This window comes from Zonotrichia albicollis, chromosome 4, assembly GCF_047830755.1.
Source record: "Zonotrichia albicollis isolate bZonAlb1 chromosome 4, bZonAlb1.hap1, whole genome shotgun sequence".
Taxonomy (NCBI): Eukaryota; Metazoa; Chordata; class Aves; order Passeriformes; family Passerellidae; genus Zonotrichia; species Zonotrichia albicollis.
In genome coordinates this window covers 16,554,548-16,569,967 of record NC_133822.1, presented here as the reverse complement: position 1 = coordinate 16,569,967, position 15,420 = coordinate 16,554,548, and the positions used below count along the sequence as shown (strand labels likewise).

At 40.5% G+C, this 15,420-nt stretch overlaps 1 protein-coding gene across 2 annotated transcripts in view; it reads right to left on the bottom strand.

Annotated features, from left to right (window-relative positions):
* Positions 1-15,238, bottom strand: part of KDM5A (lysine demethylase 5A) — a 49,219-nt gene extending 33,981 nt beyond the window's left edge. The window contains exons 1-7 of one of the 2 annotated variants that reach the window (XM_005482684.4): positions 14,681-15,238; positions 12,863-12,940; positions 11,181-11,303; positions 8,874-9,044; positions 8,286-8,420; positions 3,114-3,219; positions 2,473-2,561 (exon numbers count right to left, since the gene is read on the bottom strand). In XM_005482684.4, coding sequence (XP_005482741.2) covers positions 2,473-2,561; positions 3,114-3,219; positions 8,286-8,420; positions 8,874-9,044; positions 11,181-11,303; positions 12,863-12,940; positions 14,681-14,845 — 867 coding nt within the window. In that variant the 5' untranslated portion in view covers positions 14,846-15,238. The remainder of the gene's footprint in view (positions 1-2,472; positions 2,562-3,113; positions 3,220-8,285; positions 8,421-8,873; positions 9,045-11,180; positions 11,304-12,862; positions 12,941-14,680) is intronic. The other variant, XM_005482683.4, reaches the window with a different exon arrangement.
* Between the last annotated feature and the right edge of the window lie 182 nt (positions 15,239-15,420).

Genomic DNA, 15,420 nt, shown 5'->3' with positions numbered 1-15,420 from the left:
ACGAATGACACCCACTCCAAATTCTGCTCCTACTTCCACCAGCCCCTGGCAATTCAGGCTGTGTGCATTTCCTTCACACAGCTCAAAGTGACACCACAAGGGGTGGGGCTGTGTTTGGTGGGGTCTGTTCATTTAATCAAGATGTCACAAAAACATGTGCACTCCAGCTGATTAGGCTCAGGTGGATTAAATAGTTAATGACAAACCCATCTCCAGTTACAGGGGCCTAGTTAAGCATGCAACCTCCCAGCTATGCAGTAATATACTTCTTTAGGACACTGCTCAGGTTTCTGGAGAAACTATTTTAAAAAATAATGCAGCTCTACTCAGAAGCATATCATTTTCCCCTTAAAAAAAAAATGCATGCACACACCCTCATGGAACATTATGTCAGGCCAAAGCACCAAACCAGCTGCTTTTGTGAAGGGAGGGTACCTCAGCAAGCATTTTCATATTCTCTTTCCAAAATTTAGCAATGCATGAAAATGGCCAACCTAAATTTGCTGTGGTCCTCACTAGCTACCTCTCACTGGTAACACCTTCTTCTCTCTAAATCCCCATTAACATATGCAGTCTCTATGTTAGCATACATGATCATGAGGCAAATACAAAAACTGCATTGCAATGGATATTCACAACAAGGATTGTGTGACACAATATGGTTGTGACACAACCATAACCACCTAAAATCCTGCTAGCCATGTGATAAAAGTGTAACACTGTGATGATATATAATTATATGCATCAATAAAGGTGCATATATCAAAAGCTGTATTTTATCTTGCAGTTAGTAATTCACAATGGAAGTACATCACACTGGATTCCATTTTCTTCCTGGTGGAAAAAGGCCATTCTTTATTCACATAACTCCTTTTTATACAGTTCTATAAACCTCTTGTGGGACTCCAATTGGTTAGTATGTTTTCTTGACAATTTTATTGGTTAGTAACAAACTGTTACTCTGTATTGATTGGGCACTCAAACTCTGTGTCGATGTGCAAGGACAGTTGTTTGTCAAAGATAATTTTCATTTTTCTATCTAGCGGTGCAAAATCAGTTTATGCAGGTGCAGGTTATTTTTTTACCCAGAAAGAGATTATTATGTTAACAAATTGCTCACAACAGGATTGCTTTCACATGGGAACTTCCAAAATGCCAGCTCTGACAAGGCCAGACACTGATTCCAGGACAGAAGGTTTGATTTTATGAAGCTTTTCTTTATGATTTTTCTACCTTACTGCAACAATTCACCAAATGAGATCCATTTCATAGTTAGCACTTTAAAAAGGATAAATAAATGATGGAGAAATATACACAAAATTGCACCACAATATTTTTCAGCCCAGTGTTAAATGAGGTAAATGCATCACCAGTGTGTTTAGGACTGCTTTCCTTGTCCAAGTATTAAAAAAAGTGTGGAACCAAATAGTACTAAGTCACAGAATTTCAAGATATTAAAGTTACAGCAATACAGTTTCAAAACAACAGTTCTGTTGTAATAGCATTTTAATTTTCTTTTATAAATACAGGTTAAATGAAAAGACTAAGTAAATAATAGCACTCCCTAAAAAAACCCTAAGAGACTAGACAAAGTATTTTACAATTAAAGCATAGTTAAAATTATCAAATTCACTTGGCCTAGGAAAGCCATATACTCAGAAGCTGTAGCACAATTGAAAAAATTCAAGCCACACAAATCCTAACTGATCTGCAATGGCACAGTGATCTGGTTTTTAAATATTCAAATTCTCCCACTTTTTCTGCCCCATATAACAATGTGATTACTAGTCTTTAGGTTGCCTTGGCCTTCCATGGTTGAAATTTCAGATAAACTTTTGTAAGTGTGTTTTTCTCAGGCTATGAGAAAAAAAAAGGAACAGCTGAATTCTGAGTGAAGAGTCTAATTCTTTAAACAGTAAAAGCACAGCTCTTCATTCATGGCTGCACACACACGTTAAGTTCAGACACTTTAAAAGGAGGAAGTCACATTCTATGAAAGGCATTGAGAACAACTGTACATTGCCTTTCCATCGACAAACATCAGGGAACTAAATGTTTTACTTTTCCTATTCAAATTCAAAACAGGAAAGACACAAGAGGTGGAATTGCTGAACACAAACTCCTGAAGTAGTGGAGCACCTCAGAATCTCTTCTAAGGAAAAGAAGCAGTATTATAGTTGTTCTACTAAGGGCAGCTCTAAGAAAAACTGAACTATTGAAGGCATTCAAGTATGATCAGCAACAAACTTCATATTGCAACAGCTTTCCTGTCCAGAAGATGAAAACAAAAGCCTTGAGCACAGACTGTTTTCCAAAATACTTTTCTTTCTTCCCATAACAGCATCATCTGCTGCAGCATGCATTCATTCATCTGTTTGGAGGGGTGGGGGTTCTTTCAGAGGAAAAAGAAAAATCTTAGTAAATCAACCAAGTCCTTTCCATCAGAAATCCCAGCAAAGGCATCAGACTTACAAAGTTGACAGAGAGGGTTCCTTTGCGCTGCCTCATCTGCATCCCAAACGCCTCCGACCTGGTGCCCTTGCGCCTTCGCGTCACCTCATCTGCAGGGAAAACAAAATTTAATGTTACTAATGTGACACCAGATAGACTTCACTTGTAAAAGCACCACAGACACCCAGCCTGCCGTTCAGATCAGAAACTACTGCACAGTCCAAAGAAAGCCAAATTGTCATGTTATATCTGACCAATCTAAAATCAACAGGGATTAGGAAAAACGTCTTTTGTTTATCCTCACAGGTGATCCCCATGGCCTCATGAAAAAGAGTGAATTAAACACCTAAGTTGTGCACTTGGCTGGCAGGATCAGTTTCAGTACTTTTAAATCCTGCTTCCCCTTTCAGTCACTCAGTTCATGGAACAGCTGCTTAATTGTTATTGTTACTATATAATACATCAAGAGCTGAAACTCTGCCAAGTTATATGAAGCACTCTGTAAATCTCTGGTGAATGAAACCCTAGAATACTTAAGCTTTCTTTTTCCAGTTTTCATTTGCCTTCTTTTTAACACTGTCTCTAGAGACATTCAAGAAGATTTAACAGTCTCACTGAAAGCAAAGAACTCACAGAAAGCTAAGTGCCCAAGATTTAATTACCCTCTTTATCCTTTGCTCCCAATGCCAGTCCCATCATTTTGGGTCCAGCTCCAAAGATCTGCAGCTTCTTTAGTTCGGTGTTTCTACTCATTTCTCCAGCCTCTGCCTAAAAATAAATACAAGACCACATCAGCACAAACCACCAATATTTCCCCTCCAGGTTTCTTCACAATTTGTTTGTGTTCCACTCTCCCAGAATATGTGCTCATCAAAAGAAGCAGGCCTGAAAAGATATGATCATCTGTTCCTAAAGGCAATGAACATATGCAAATGGAGTAAGAGAGAGAACTTTTGTCCCAAATTCCCGAATTATTTCCCATCTAATATTCTAAATCAACTATAAGTGACCTCTACACCAAAAAAAAGAACTAGGTTTGACATTTTGCAAAAAATAGTAAGACTGCCAGAGCAACTTTTTCCAAAATCACTATAATTCAGTCAAGTGCCTGGATTTTAATGCAGTTTCAACAGGATTTCCTTATCTGCTTCCCTGATAGATACATCCACAGGACACTAATGAGTTCCAACCAACTTCCTTAAGCTTGGCTGCTTCTGGGCTGATTTATGATGAAATGTTGTGAGTACAATTCAGATCACAGCTACTCATGTTGCAAGCTCAAGATCAGAAGTAAAAGGACCCATCTGGGGACAGCTCCATGCCCCTGCCAGCCATGTTTACTGCAGTGTTCTGCTCTAATGAACTTCTTTCTGTTTCCCATTACTGACCTACCTCATTTTCTCACATCAATAGCACTAATCTAACAACAAAAAGAAGAAAATATTCTGCTTTTATCTGCAACACAATTACCTTGGCATTTTTCTTTATGCTGCCTCCTTATACTTTGAAAAAATCTCTCTGATGTGGTATAGAAGGCCACTAAATTCTCACTGTTCAAAAACTTCCTCCTGAAATTCACTGATCTTAAAAGATCTCAGCAAGACTATCAATTTTGAAGGTGGGCATGTAATTTTAAAGAAGTTATTCTTCAGTCAGCTTCCTGATGATACTTCATCTGTTATTTTTCAAAGTTATGGCCTGATATCTCATGCTTGTCCCTTGGGGTGACATGCCTTCAAAGTCTTTAATCAATTATTTTAAAAAACCCCAAAAAATATCTTCCAAAATGGTGTTTAACATAAGTTCTAATACATTGGCAATAAACATTAAAAAATATGATTCTTCTGCCTTAATCAGTTGTTGTTCTTGTTTCCAGAAGACATTTGAAGATATAGTTTGCTATGCATTATTACTCTAAGGAATTTTTAGTGATATTTACAGTCCCTGTTCCCACTGAACTGGGTATGCATCATGCTAACAGGCATCTTTCCAAACTAATTACTGCTCATTCTTATTTTGCACATTTATATGTTGCTATTAAATTATTTGCACTTTATATGTGACCAACTCTGTAAGCCCACTGTGCAACCATGCAAATTTTTCCTCACCAATTCCCCACTTTTTGGCTAACAAACCATAAGGAAACACACCAGAGACTTCCTAGCTCCTCATTTTCCATTTGAAATTCATCAACAACTCAACCATTCCCTCAGCTAATGGAACCTGACAGAATCAACCCACATATTTCAGCACAGACAATTTCCTCAATTATGTCCACAGACACAATCCCCTCAATTTCTCCTACTACTGTAACCAAAGATAGTTTTCTCAATAAGATATGAAAAACAACTTTATTGTCATATTTAATAAAAGCAAAGCATTAACATGCAGCAAGGAAGTTTTACAGCTCAGTTTAAAAATTCATTACCTAAATATATTTTCATAAATATATTTTCATAACTCCTCAGCTCAGATTTACTTGGATACCACTAAACCTTAGTGGATGAAATCCATTCATGTTTGAAGAGCTCCAGAGTTTTGAAAAAGAACAGTTTGCATATTGGAAGATAAATGTTTTTTAAAAATCAGATTCCCATGTAACCTCATGAACACTGACCAGGTATTGATACTTAAAGGGGTAAATATCAAAAGTATTCAGAAGCCCCACTGAGCATTTTCTACTGTGTCCTTTAAGACTGTAAAACAAACCAAACTCACAAGTGTGAGTGCATGGAAGCAGCAGCAATCCTTGCCATTCTCTCACTGCTAACAACACAACTCCAGCTCACTTTTGCATTATTGTCTCTCTACACAAGTGAAATGAACTTGATTAAGTTGAGATTCTGCTCTCATCTCCTCTTTGTCCTGCAGGATACAGACTGTGTCTTTTACTTTCTCAACTGAAAGTACAACCCAAGGGTTTTTCTTGCATATGGGCCAAGCCTAATAACACAATCCAGCTACCCTGGATTCACTCACTGCTCTCTTGTCTCACCCCTCATCAATTCTGAAACATTGGCAACCCCCCTCCTCCACCCCCAATGTACAACAGTTACAACCAGTAACCAAAATATTTACATCTTTGGGGCATTTGTCAGCATCTCCCAGAGTTCTTTTGTTTCATAGTTATTGACATGGAAAGAAATCTTTCAAGCAAAAAAAAAAACTTGAAGCTTATTTTACTGTGTTATTCTGCAATCATAAAGAAACCTGAAAGCAGATTTATTACAGAATTGTTTTGAAGAAAATTCTCTGGACATGAAGTTAATACCCTTGGAGAAAACAGCACTTTTTGTTCCAGTACTGCAATTCTTCACCAGAAATCACCATGACATAGCCTCATTAGACAAATCCCTTGTCAGCTGAAATACACCCCAACAGATCATCTATGAAGATACTATTATCCTTTTCTAAGAAAGTACTCTCCTAAATTTAAGCTTTCCTTAAGGATATTGTCTTTTCCTAATCTGAATTAATTTACTTTTTATTGTCATTTTCTTTACAAGCCTTTAGGAACTCAGCTTTTATTTGTGAAAGCTTTCTTCAGAGAAAACAGAATAAAGCATTAAGTTCATTTTTTGAACATAACTGCTCACCATCTAATTATTCCCTTCCTATTCAGAGACAATGTTTATAACTGAAATTTGCTTATAGTATCTAAAGATTCTCAAGCTATGCTTCACAGAGGAGGACATCCATTCCCTATTTTCTTTCATTTTTTATGTTCTTGAAAAATCCTGAAATTTGCTTTTTCAAAGTCTCTCACCCCCTTCTACTGCTGAGCATGTTTCTCTATTTCAGCAATTTCTGAATACTGTATTTATAATTCCTTATTAATTGCCCATTCTAAGGTAAGTTATCTGCAAGAAGATGCAGAGGATCTTTGGAAACTACTTTGAGCCCTTGGAAAAGATCTGAGGATCTGCAGAGGTCTGTGGAATTATCCATGCTCACTAAGCAGGCACTGGACTACTTGGCACACCACACACAAATCATTCAGATGTTTCAGCTAGAGCACAATGACATTTATTTAGTAGGTTTTTACATTACTTGCATATTACTGGCTCTCTAAAGATTGTTTAGACAACCTCTGGTCCAATTCCAGGTATGCATTTCAGACAATAAACAGAGTCCTGTCTGCAATAAAAAGGTGCACTGAAATTTGGAACAATGTCTCCATGTTCTCACGTATTTATTTTACACTGCTAGCCTTTCTGGATACTGAGGAAAAATCTGGCTCTAAATGCTGCTCCAGGGATGACTTAACATAGTTATACACAGCTTCCAACACAGCCAAAACCTACTTCTGAATGTGCAAGTAGGATGAGATTTTTCTGTATTAAAGAACTCACTTCAGTCATTTTAGTAACTGTAATGCTTAAAAGATAACATGGCTACATGCCTAATAAAAGGTATTTAATTTTTTTTTTTTTTGCAGATTATCTAAATAAAAGGATCTCTTACTTCTGAATTGCAGGCCCTTCAAATAAAGTGAAACATCTTTACAGTGCCAGAATCACCAAAGAATCATCTTTGCAACATGGAGAAATGACAACTTCCATTATTCTACTGAAATCAGCAGGAAAAAAGATCCCATAGAAGTTTGATAAAACAGTGACACTTTTACACCATGTGTGTGAAAAAGGCCATACTGGCATTTCACCATAAGATGCATTCAAATCCAAAGAAGAATTCCACATAGCAAACGACTGCTGACATTTCTGCAGCACTCCCAGATTTTCTGGGTAGCTCACAACCAATATTTTGTTTGAGAGATCTGGGAAGATCAACAAGCCTGGGATTGCTTGTGTAATGCACTGCTATATGGCTATGAAAAATAACTTCAGGTCAGCTTTAGCAAGCTGAGAAAACAAACTAAAAAAAGAAAATACAGAAAAAAAGGCAAAAAATTATAAAGGAAAACATCAGAGAAGGAGGCAAAAAAAATATAAAGGATACTCAAACACCTCTGTGACAAGAAAGGTGCATTGTAGCAAAAAAAGCAGTTAAAGAGCATTTGGAAAAAACCTTGTGGTGCTGGAGCTAAGTCTAGAATAGGAAGAAGCAAGTAGGAAGTTGGTTGCATATAAATCCAGCTTTCACCCACGCTCTGCTGATGAGCCCGCAGACTCCATGAGAAAAGCCTCAGGATGCTGCCTGCAAGGAGCATCTCTGTCAGAAGGGGAAGGCCTGATTTAAATAGTGCAACAGAGCCCTCAGGGCAATACCCCACAACTATTTTCAGTAAGACAGCAATTTGAAGTGGTGGTGATTCAGTCTGACCTCAGATTTTCTCAGGAGTTAATATCACCTACTAGAATCCCAGAAATTCCTATAACACCAGTAATTCAGCAGAAAAATTGTAGAGCTCCTATATAGTTGCAGCCATCACTGATCATCTCCTCACACATCTGTTTCAGTTCTTCAGAACTGCCTGCCCAGCTTGCAGTCCCACATGCAATTCCACAATTAACCATTACTTACATGTATTTGTATTTATATCTTCAAAGGCATATTTTAAAAAGGTTTTTAAAAGTTCTAGAACTTTGTACAAGCAGAAGCTTTAACATCAACTCACAAACAGCTCTCTGTCTTGTTTTCACAGATACATTGATTACCAAGGTACTTAGGCCACTTGTGAGTAAACAAAAAGCAACTTTTAGAAGTTTTGACACAAACAGTGCATATGCTGTATCAAACCAGTTCTCAGTTACAAACTGAGTTACTTCTCTGGATTTTAGTTAAATGAAGACTGCTTCCCAGTGGTGCTTCTGAGCAGGTTGCCAAAGGCTGCTGCACTGGTGGGAGAAATAAGAGCTGAGCAACAGGAATACCTGGGATTTGACACGCCTGGTTCTCTTCAGCATAACATTCATCCTTGAAGCCTGCTTTGGGGAAGCTTGGGCATCTGAACTGAGGTCCTCAGCCTCCACTTTTTCCTTAAGATCCAAGTTAGGCTTTTGGATGCCCTAGAGGAGCAGAGCACAGGACACTGTTGGTCAGGCAGTGCTAATCATCCCACAGCCTATGAATCATTCTGTGTGCTAAGAAACGGGATGAGTGAAGTCACACAGGCCATTTGGAAAAGAGGCCAATTAATTCATTCACCCTTCAAATAAGAAAACTGAATCCCAGCTAGCAGGTTAAAAAGATAAAAATAAACATTTCCACTTCAGCATATCATATTTTGCCTTGCTTTCCTTCCCAACATGGCTGGCTTCAGTCCTATAAAGAAATACCAGAAAATAACTACACAAGGTCATGTCACAACTTCTGGCCTGTCACAGATAATTCTGAGGGTGGTTGTAGCACAGCTGGAGCTCCTCACAGCACTGACCCCATGTCCCAGTGTGACATGGAGTAACAGAGCACTCTGTGTGCCTTTGGTACCCTGCTCACAGCATGGAAGACGAGCATCTCACCATGAGGCTGACCCCGGACTGGAAGAGCTCGTAGGGATACAGGATCCGTTCGTAGTGAGACTTGAGCAAGGAGCCCGTGCCCTTCCCTGGCAGGTAGCCAAGCCTGCTCGCCACTTTAGACCATTTCTTCTCTTTGGTCACTACTTCAAAGCCTCCTTTGTTGGCAACAATCTGAAATAAATAAAAAGTTCAGGGTTTTGAGCTGCTCTCACCAGTTTGTGTAAAGCAAGAATCAATTAAACCTATCAAAGGTTAAAAGGTTGCATGAAAAGTGACAGAATCCTGAAATTAGCTTTTGTTTCTTGAAAGACTAGTCCTTTAATAACAAATTTAAGTTATAACTTACTTGTTCTTACTGCTTCATATATTTATGGATTTTAATTTATTTTTAATTTATTAGCAAATGTAAACTGCACACTGTCTGTGACAGAAGGACTCCAGCAGTTAAGGTTTAAGGTGTGCTGGAAAAGATACAAAACCTACCACAAGAACACACTGAACAGTTAACCCTCACCAGACTCCTGCTCTGCTGTAAAACACAAGCCTGGCCAGCAATAAAGCCCATTTTAACAGACCCCAGGCAGAAGGGAGTCTTGGAGCTCAGAACTCTCACAAAACCCTGAAGGCAAGAGAGACTACTATAAAAAGAGGGAAAAGTAAATCTACCTTCCTACTCAGTCCAGTTATTACACATGGCTTCAATTGGTTTGAGACCAGTAATTCACACACAGAACTATCACTGCTCACATCTCTATGGATATACAATTAAAAACAACACCATTTGTCTGCAAGCAATGTAACAGCATATGAGTTGCTTCCTCCGACACACAGGGCACATTTCCACTGCCTCCATTCCTTTTCATTTCACTGCCAAACAAGTTAAAACACAAATGGATTATAATTCCATTTATAATATTGTAAAACTAGCATCATTTTTACAGCAGTGTAGTTTTGCATTGCATTTCTTTACACATGAAGATGAAATTTCAAGCTTAATGTTAGAAACCTCAAGGCAAAAACATTTTATTACTGGAGTGAAATTTATGGTTTGCTTGTGAGGCTGAGGTAAAATGAGAAGTCTAACTGTGACAGTGACAAGCAAATTCATTAATTCTGCTTTCTCCTATAATCACACAGAGTTACACTTAAATAAAACAATATTATTGATCATTATTTTTCAGAATTTACAGAAAAGCTTTAGAAAAACCTTTTAAAATGAAACCTGTCCTAAATTTCAACTTATCTTGAAAATTTCCAGGAAAACTTGTTTTCTAAAATTATCTATGCATGAACAACAGCTTAAGAAGCCAGTAACGAACCAAACCAACTCAGAGCTGCAAATCTACAGCCAATTGCAATGTCCCAGCTCACTACAGTGACCCAGATATTCACCAGTACCTCTCTGATATTCTGCATATCCCAGTAAGCCACCACAGACACAAAAAGAAAAAAAATACAGGAAGACATTTTATCAGCCCTTCCAGACTTTCCAAAACACTTGACTTTTTCAAAAGGAAAATATACTCATTTGCATTTTTACTTACCTAAGAGAAACAAATCTTGATGGGGAATGGAAACTGATGCTCTAACCTAGAAGCACTAGAACTACCAGAACTTCGGTCTTTTCCCTGCAAGAAGAAATCTACCTATTTATATTTATTAGCATTATAGACTTATTTATTATAAGCCTATAATGATACATTTATTTTGCCAGTGCAAAACCAAATTCCAACAGAGACTTGTGCATAAACTTTGAAAGAAGTTTGATGTGTTCACCAAACATAACTATGGAAATATTCATTTCTAGCCAGCTTTAAGCCAAGTCTGTTTTGGAAATTAAAGTTAAGTATTCCTGGAGATGACATTATATATTTTCAAAGAGATGTTTATAAAAACCTCTGGTGGGAAGGAGAAACTGCAACAATTCATGACAATTGTTGGTCAGAGCTGAAATGCACACAGGCATTCTGTTGCCTTCCCAAAAACAGCTCAAACTCCTGCAGCTCCAGCACATGTAAAAATGGAGAACTGAAAATCAAGAGACCAGCTGACATCAGGACATTCAGGCTATACAAGGTAATAAATACCTGCTGTATGGAATCCAACCAATCCAGCCAAAGGTTACTAGTTAAATGTGTTTGCCATAAACAGTTCCATTAGAAATTGTTTTTTCACTGTATTTTCCCAGTTATTTAATCTCTGGATTAATGAGATTAGCACTGTAACACAAGCCCTTCCTCTTGTCTGGCTTCTTGAGCTGGACTGAAAACTGAAATCCCTGTCTGCCTAAGGCCTACAAATACTTACCTTGCTCAAACCATACAGATCCAGTATTTTTCTCTCAACCACAGGGATTTTTAAATTGGATCCTTGGAGTTCCCAAAATTTTGCTAATTGATCCAAGAAGTCCAGTTTCACTCTTGTCATTGCCTGGAATCAGCAAAGGTAGACAATCATGTATGTTCAAAACCAAATGTGACAAAATCTTACAGTCCTGAGAGAAAACAAGTTTTTATAGTGTTTCCATTTTCAACATGCAACCTGGCAGGGGAGGTATTGCTTTGTCAGGTAAAAAAAGCCTAAAAATAGAAATATTGTTGAAAAGAAAGTCTTTACAAAAAGAAAATTACATATGCTTTTCTCTCTGCATTTAAGACACTATAAGTTAAATTCCTACCAAATTTCTTGGTCTGAAAGCAAAATGCATGCTTATGAAATAATCAGCATTCCAGGGAGAAACACAGGAACAATTATTAATTGTGACCCCCAAGAGAACACTGCATTTGACTTGAGGCTGTGGAGAAGGGTTCCAAAATAAAAGGACAAAACTAAGATTATGGGTGTGTAGTTTGAATAAAAGTGTGTAGTACCACATGGTACAAAACTTAGAGTTTCAAGTTTTAGAATACAGTAATATAAAAAAAAAAGAGGTTTTAGGGTGGAGGCTGGTCCTTCTTCACCTTCTTCTTCATGGGTTTGGGTGGTTTTGTGTAATCAGATAAAAATGCTGCATTACAGGCCAGGGGTGGTTGGTTATTAGGTTAAAAGTAAAAATAATTAAGTGTCATTTCTTAATTAGAGATTAAAAGGCCTTGTGGAAAGATAAGGCTCCATTTTTTTAGTTTGTTAGAGTGAAATGCTGTAGAACTGATGGCTTGTGAGACTGTAACAGACAGAAACTAACAAACATCTCAGTCCAAACAAGAAATACCATCCATGCATTTATTTAATCCCAACCCTGGCAAAAAGAAGTTAAGACTCAACACAGTGGTGGTGTGAACAGAACAATTATTGGTAGAGAAGAGAGGAAATACCAACAGTTTTTATATATACCAGTTTTTATGTATTGCTATTTTTTATATATGCCTTATCCACACAAAGGGCCTGTTCTCTGCAGCACCCAAATCACTTTCCATAAGGAGCCCCATTTACAAGCCAAATGACATTTTGCTATGTGAACAAAGCAAGGCTTTGAGAAATGGTGCAGAGAAAAGGAAAACCAGGACAGAATGAAGGTCATACTGCTTTCAAGACAGCTCACATAAGGTTTTAAATCATAAAATTAAGCAGCTATAATAAGCCAATAAAAATAATTTTAAGGCTTAAAAGGCATTATTACGACAGCATGAGGTAACCAGAGGCATCAGAGCAGCAGGAAATATTTTAAGAGGAAAAAATTGCCTGTGGAGCTCTGAAGGCTAGACACTGGCTGCTCTTACTACACACATGATATTTGGAATTCATTCTAGACACCACCAGGTGAATGTGAAAAACTCCTGTGGTTATTTTGGGTAATAAAATAAAAACCAAATTTTTCTCAAAGCAAGGGAGAGTTATTTTATACAAACTCTGCCATTGCCAAATATAAACATTAATATCATCTATGGGCTTCTAAAGTGTCCCCCCTCCAGAAACCTGCAAATCTCAAGCAGGGATACCTTATTCTTTCAGAGCAAACACAAAATTCTATCAACAGTGGAAAAGCTCACCTCCAGTTCATTCAGGCGCTGAATTCGTGGAGTGAAACGAAAACTTTGCACTTCACATGCAAATGGAGGCTGCCAGTCCTAAACAGAGACAGAAACACATTTTACTGCTTCCAGAAACTTCTCTGCAAAATGCACAAAACCAAACACCCTCATAATGCCTGAGTAAACAAGCTTCCAATAGTAAATTAGCTTCTAAGAACAACTGGTGATATCATTTTCCAATTTTAAGACATTTTTGTGCTTATACAACAATGTTCCTCCCACCATATTTTAGTCTGAAGAAAGATCCTCACAGATTCAAAAATGTCAAAGAAAATAAGGTTGAAAGCATCTCAGTATGCATTACCTCATGCTAAGCTTAAACACAAAATACACTCTGTAGCTGGTTGGTTGTTTATTTATTTTAAATAAAGAATCCATATATCCTGCATGCTGGAAAATCCTCAGTGTCAACAGCAAAAAAGACTAAATCAGGCACATCATAACACATCTAATGGTTTTCTGCTTGTCCACAGTCACTTCAAAAAAGACAAGATCACCAGTCAGGAGCCCAATTCTTTAACAGGAATTGAGCCTTAAATAATGACTTTATCTGCACGGTCAGGGGTCGGTGCAACCACAAGTGACTCCCAGCCCCATCTCACAGAACCGTGGTACAACATAAAACAAGTTTTTTAAAAAGAATTTTTTACAAATTCAGCTTTTTAGCACATTTTACCAAAGCTTCAGCCACAGCACATCTACCTAGCAGTGACTACACTACGCCATTACAGGTGGCCAAGCCACACAATCTACTGCAGCACATAAAGGCCTCGAGCACAACCTTAAATATTTACAACTTCTACTAACAGGAAACAAGCAATTAATCACTCAGGGTGGTATGAAATGTGTGATTAAGCAATTATTGCAGGTGGCAAATCAACCAGACACGTGTGAAACCCTGCAGGGCAAGCAGCTCAGCAGCCCCAGAGGAACACCAATGCATCCAAGAGCCAGCAAAGTTCCACTTATCCTCAATGAACAGGACCTGGATCTGCTCCTTGTGGCTTCCCAACCTAAGCTTATTTTAGAAAGGGCAGCCCCTTGGAGGTCAGGCTTTCACCGTGTCATTGAAGCGACTGAACGCATTCCGGGAACCAAAACAGGTCAGGAGAGAGCCGTGAAACCCAATCAGCAGCCCCCGTACCCACACTGCTCTCAGCTACACGCTGTCTTTGCAGGTTTTTACCTCTCTCACTGCTTTCAGCTCCATTTGAAGTTTATTTGTACTTTAACAATTTAACGATCTAAGTGCCTTTTGCCAGGCTGCCTGATGGGCAGGTGAGCCTAAGGAAGCACCAAGCCGTCGGGGAGATTGAGCTGCTGCCTCCTGAGAGCTGCGCACAAACAACACCCGTACACGAACGGGCTGGCCTCCTCCTAACAATCTAAAAATCATATTTATGAATAATGATACACAACGAACAAATACCCTTCCTTCTCTCTCTTCCCCGCCCGCAGCAAACGCCCGATTTCACCTCCAAAGCCTTCCCAGCTCGCCCAAGCCGACTGCTGGCGTTGTGGAAGTAAAAATAGCACCAAGTCCCGGGCACGGCCGTGCACTCACTATTCGCTTCCCAGCTGCTCAGAGCAGCCTCTACAAAGCCCCGCTCGGAGGTCAAAGATTCTACAGGTTCCTCGGCGTGCCCGGCACGGACACCGCGGCCTACGGAGAGCGGCACACGAAACCCCGAGCGAGCGCGGAGCCTGCCCGGCCCCTCACGCCCCAGGCCCGGCCACCGAGGCCCGGCCGCTCTCAGCCCCACGGGCGGACGGTACCTTGGGGGGCCGGATCTTGCAGATGCCGGTTTTTTCGGCCAGGCCGCGGATGCGGCCGATGAAGCCGAGCGGGTCGCTGAACTCCTCCCAGCTGGGCTCGAACACGGGGCACTCGGGCGGCGGCACGAACTCAGCCGCGTAGCGCAACCCGCCGCCCCCCGCCATGGCCGCAGGGGGAGGGGGGCGCCGCCGCCGCCGGGAGCGCAGGGCGGAGAGGGACGGCCGGGGGGCTCAGGGGCTGGGCCGGGGAGCGAGGCGCATCCCCCGGCGGCGCTGCCGGGCGGGGCGGCGGGATGTGCTGCCGAGAGCCGCTGGCACCGTCCCAGCCGGGACCGCTGCCCCCGCCCGAGCCCCGCTCCTCGCGTCCCGGCCCGCCGGAAGTGACGCGTCTTTCTAAGCCCTCCCCGGAAGTTTTGGCATGTTGCCTTCCGATCCAAAAAGTAGTCCCTCCGCCGCGCTAATTCTGGAGAGGTGGCTTCCGCGCTCGCCGCTCCCGAGGACGCCCCCGAGACAGATTCCAGCGCAAATACGACCCGTCCGCCGCCCCTCAGGGCACTGCGCCGGGGTAGGAGGGACCGGGAACGGGGAGGGCGGGGTCACCGCCACTTCCGCCGCGGAGGAATGTGCGACGAAATCCAAGCCATTCGCTTCCGGTTCCGCGGGGCCGCGTCGCCCATTGTCTGTGCCGGACGTCAGGAGCGCCGCCAGAGGCCACGCCCCCTCATGGCCACGCCCCATCC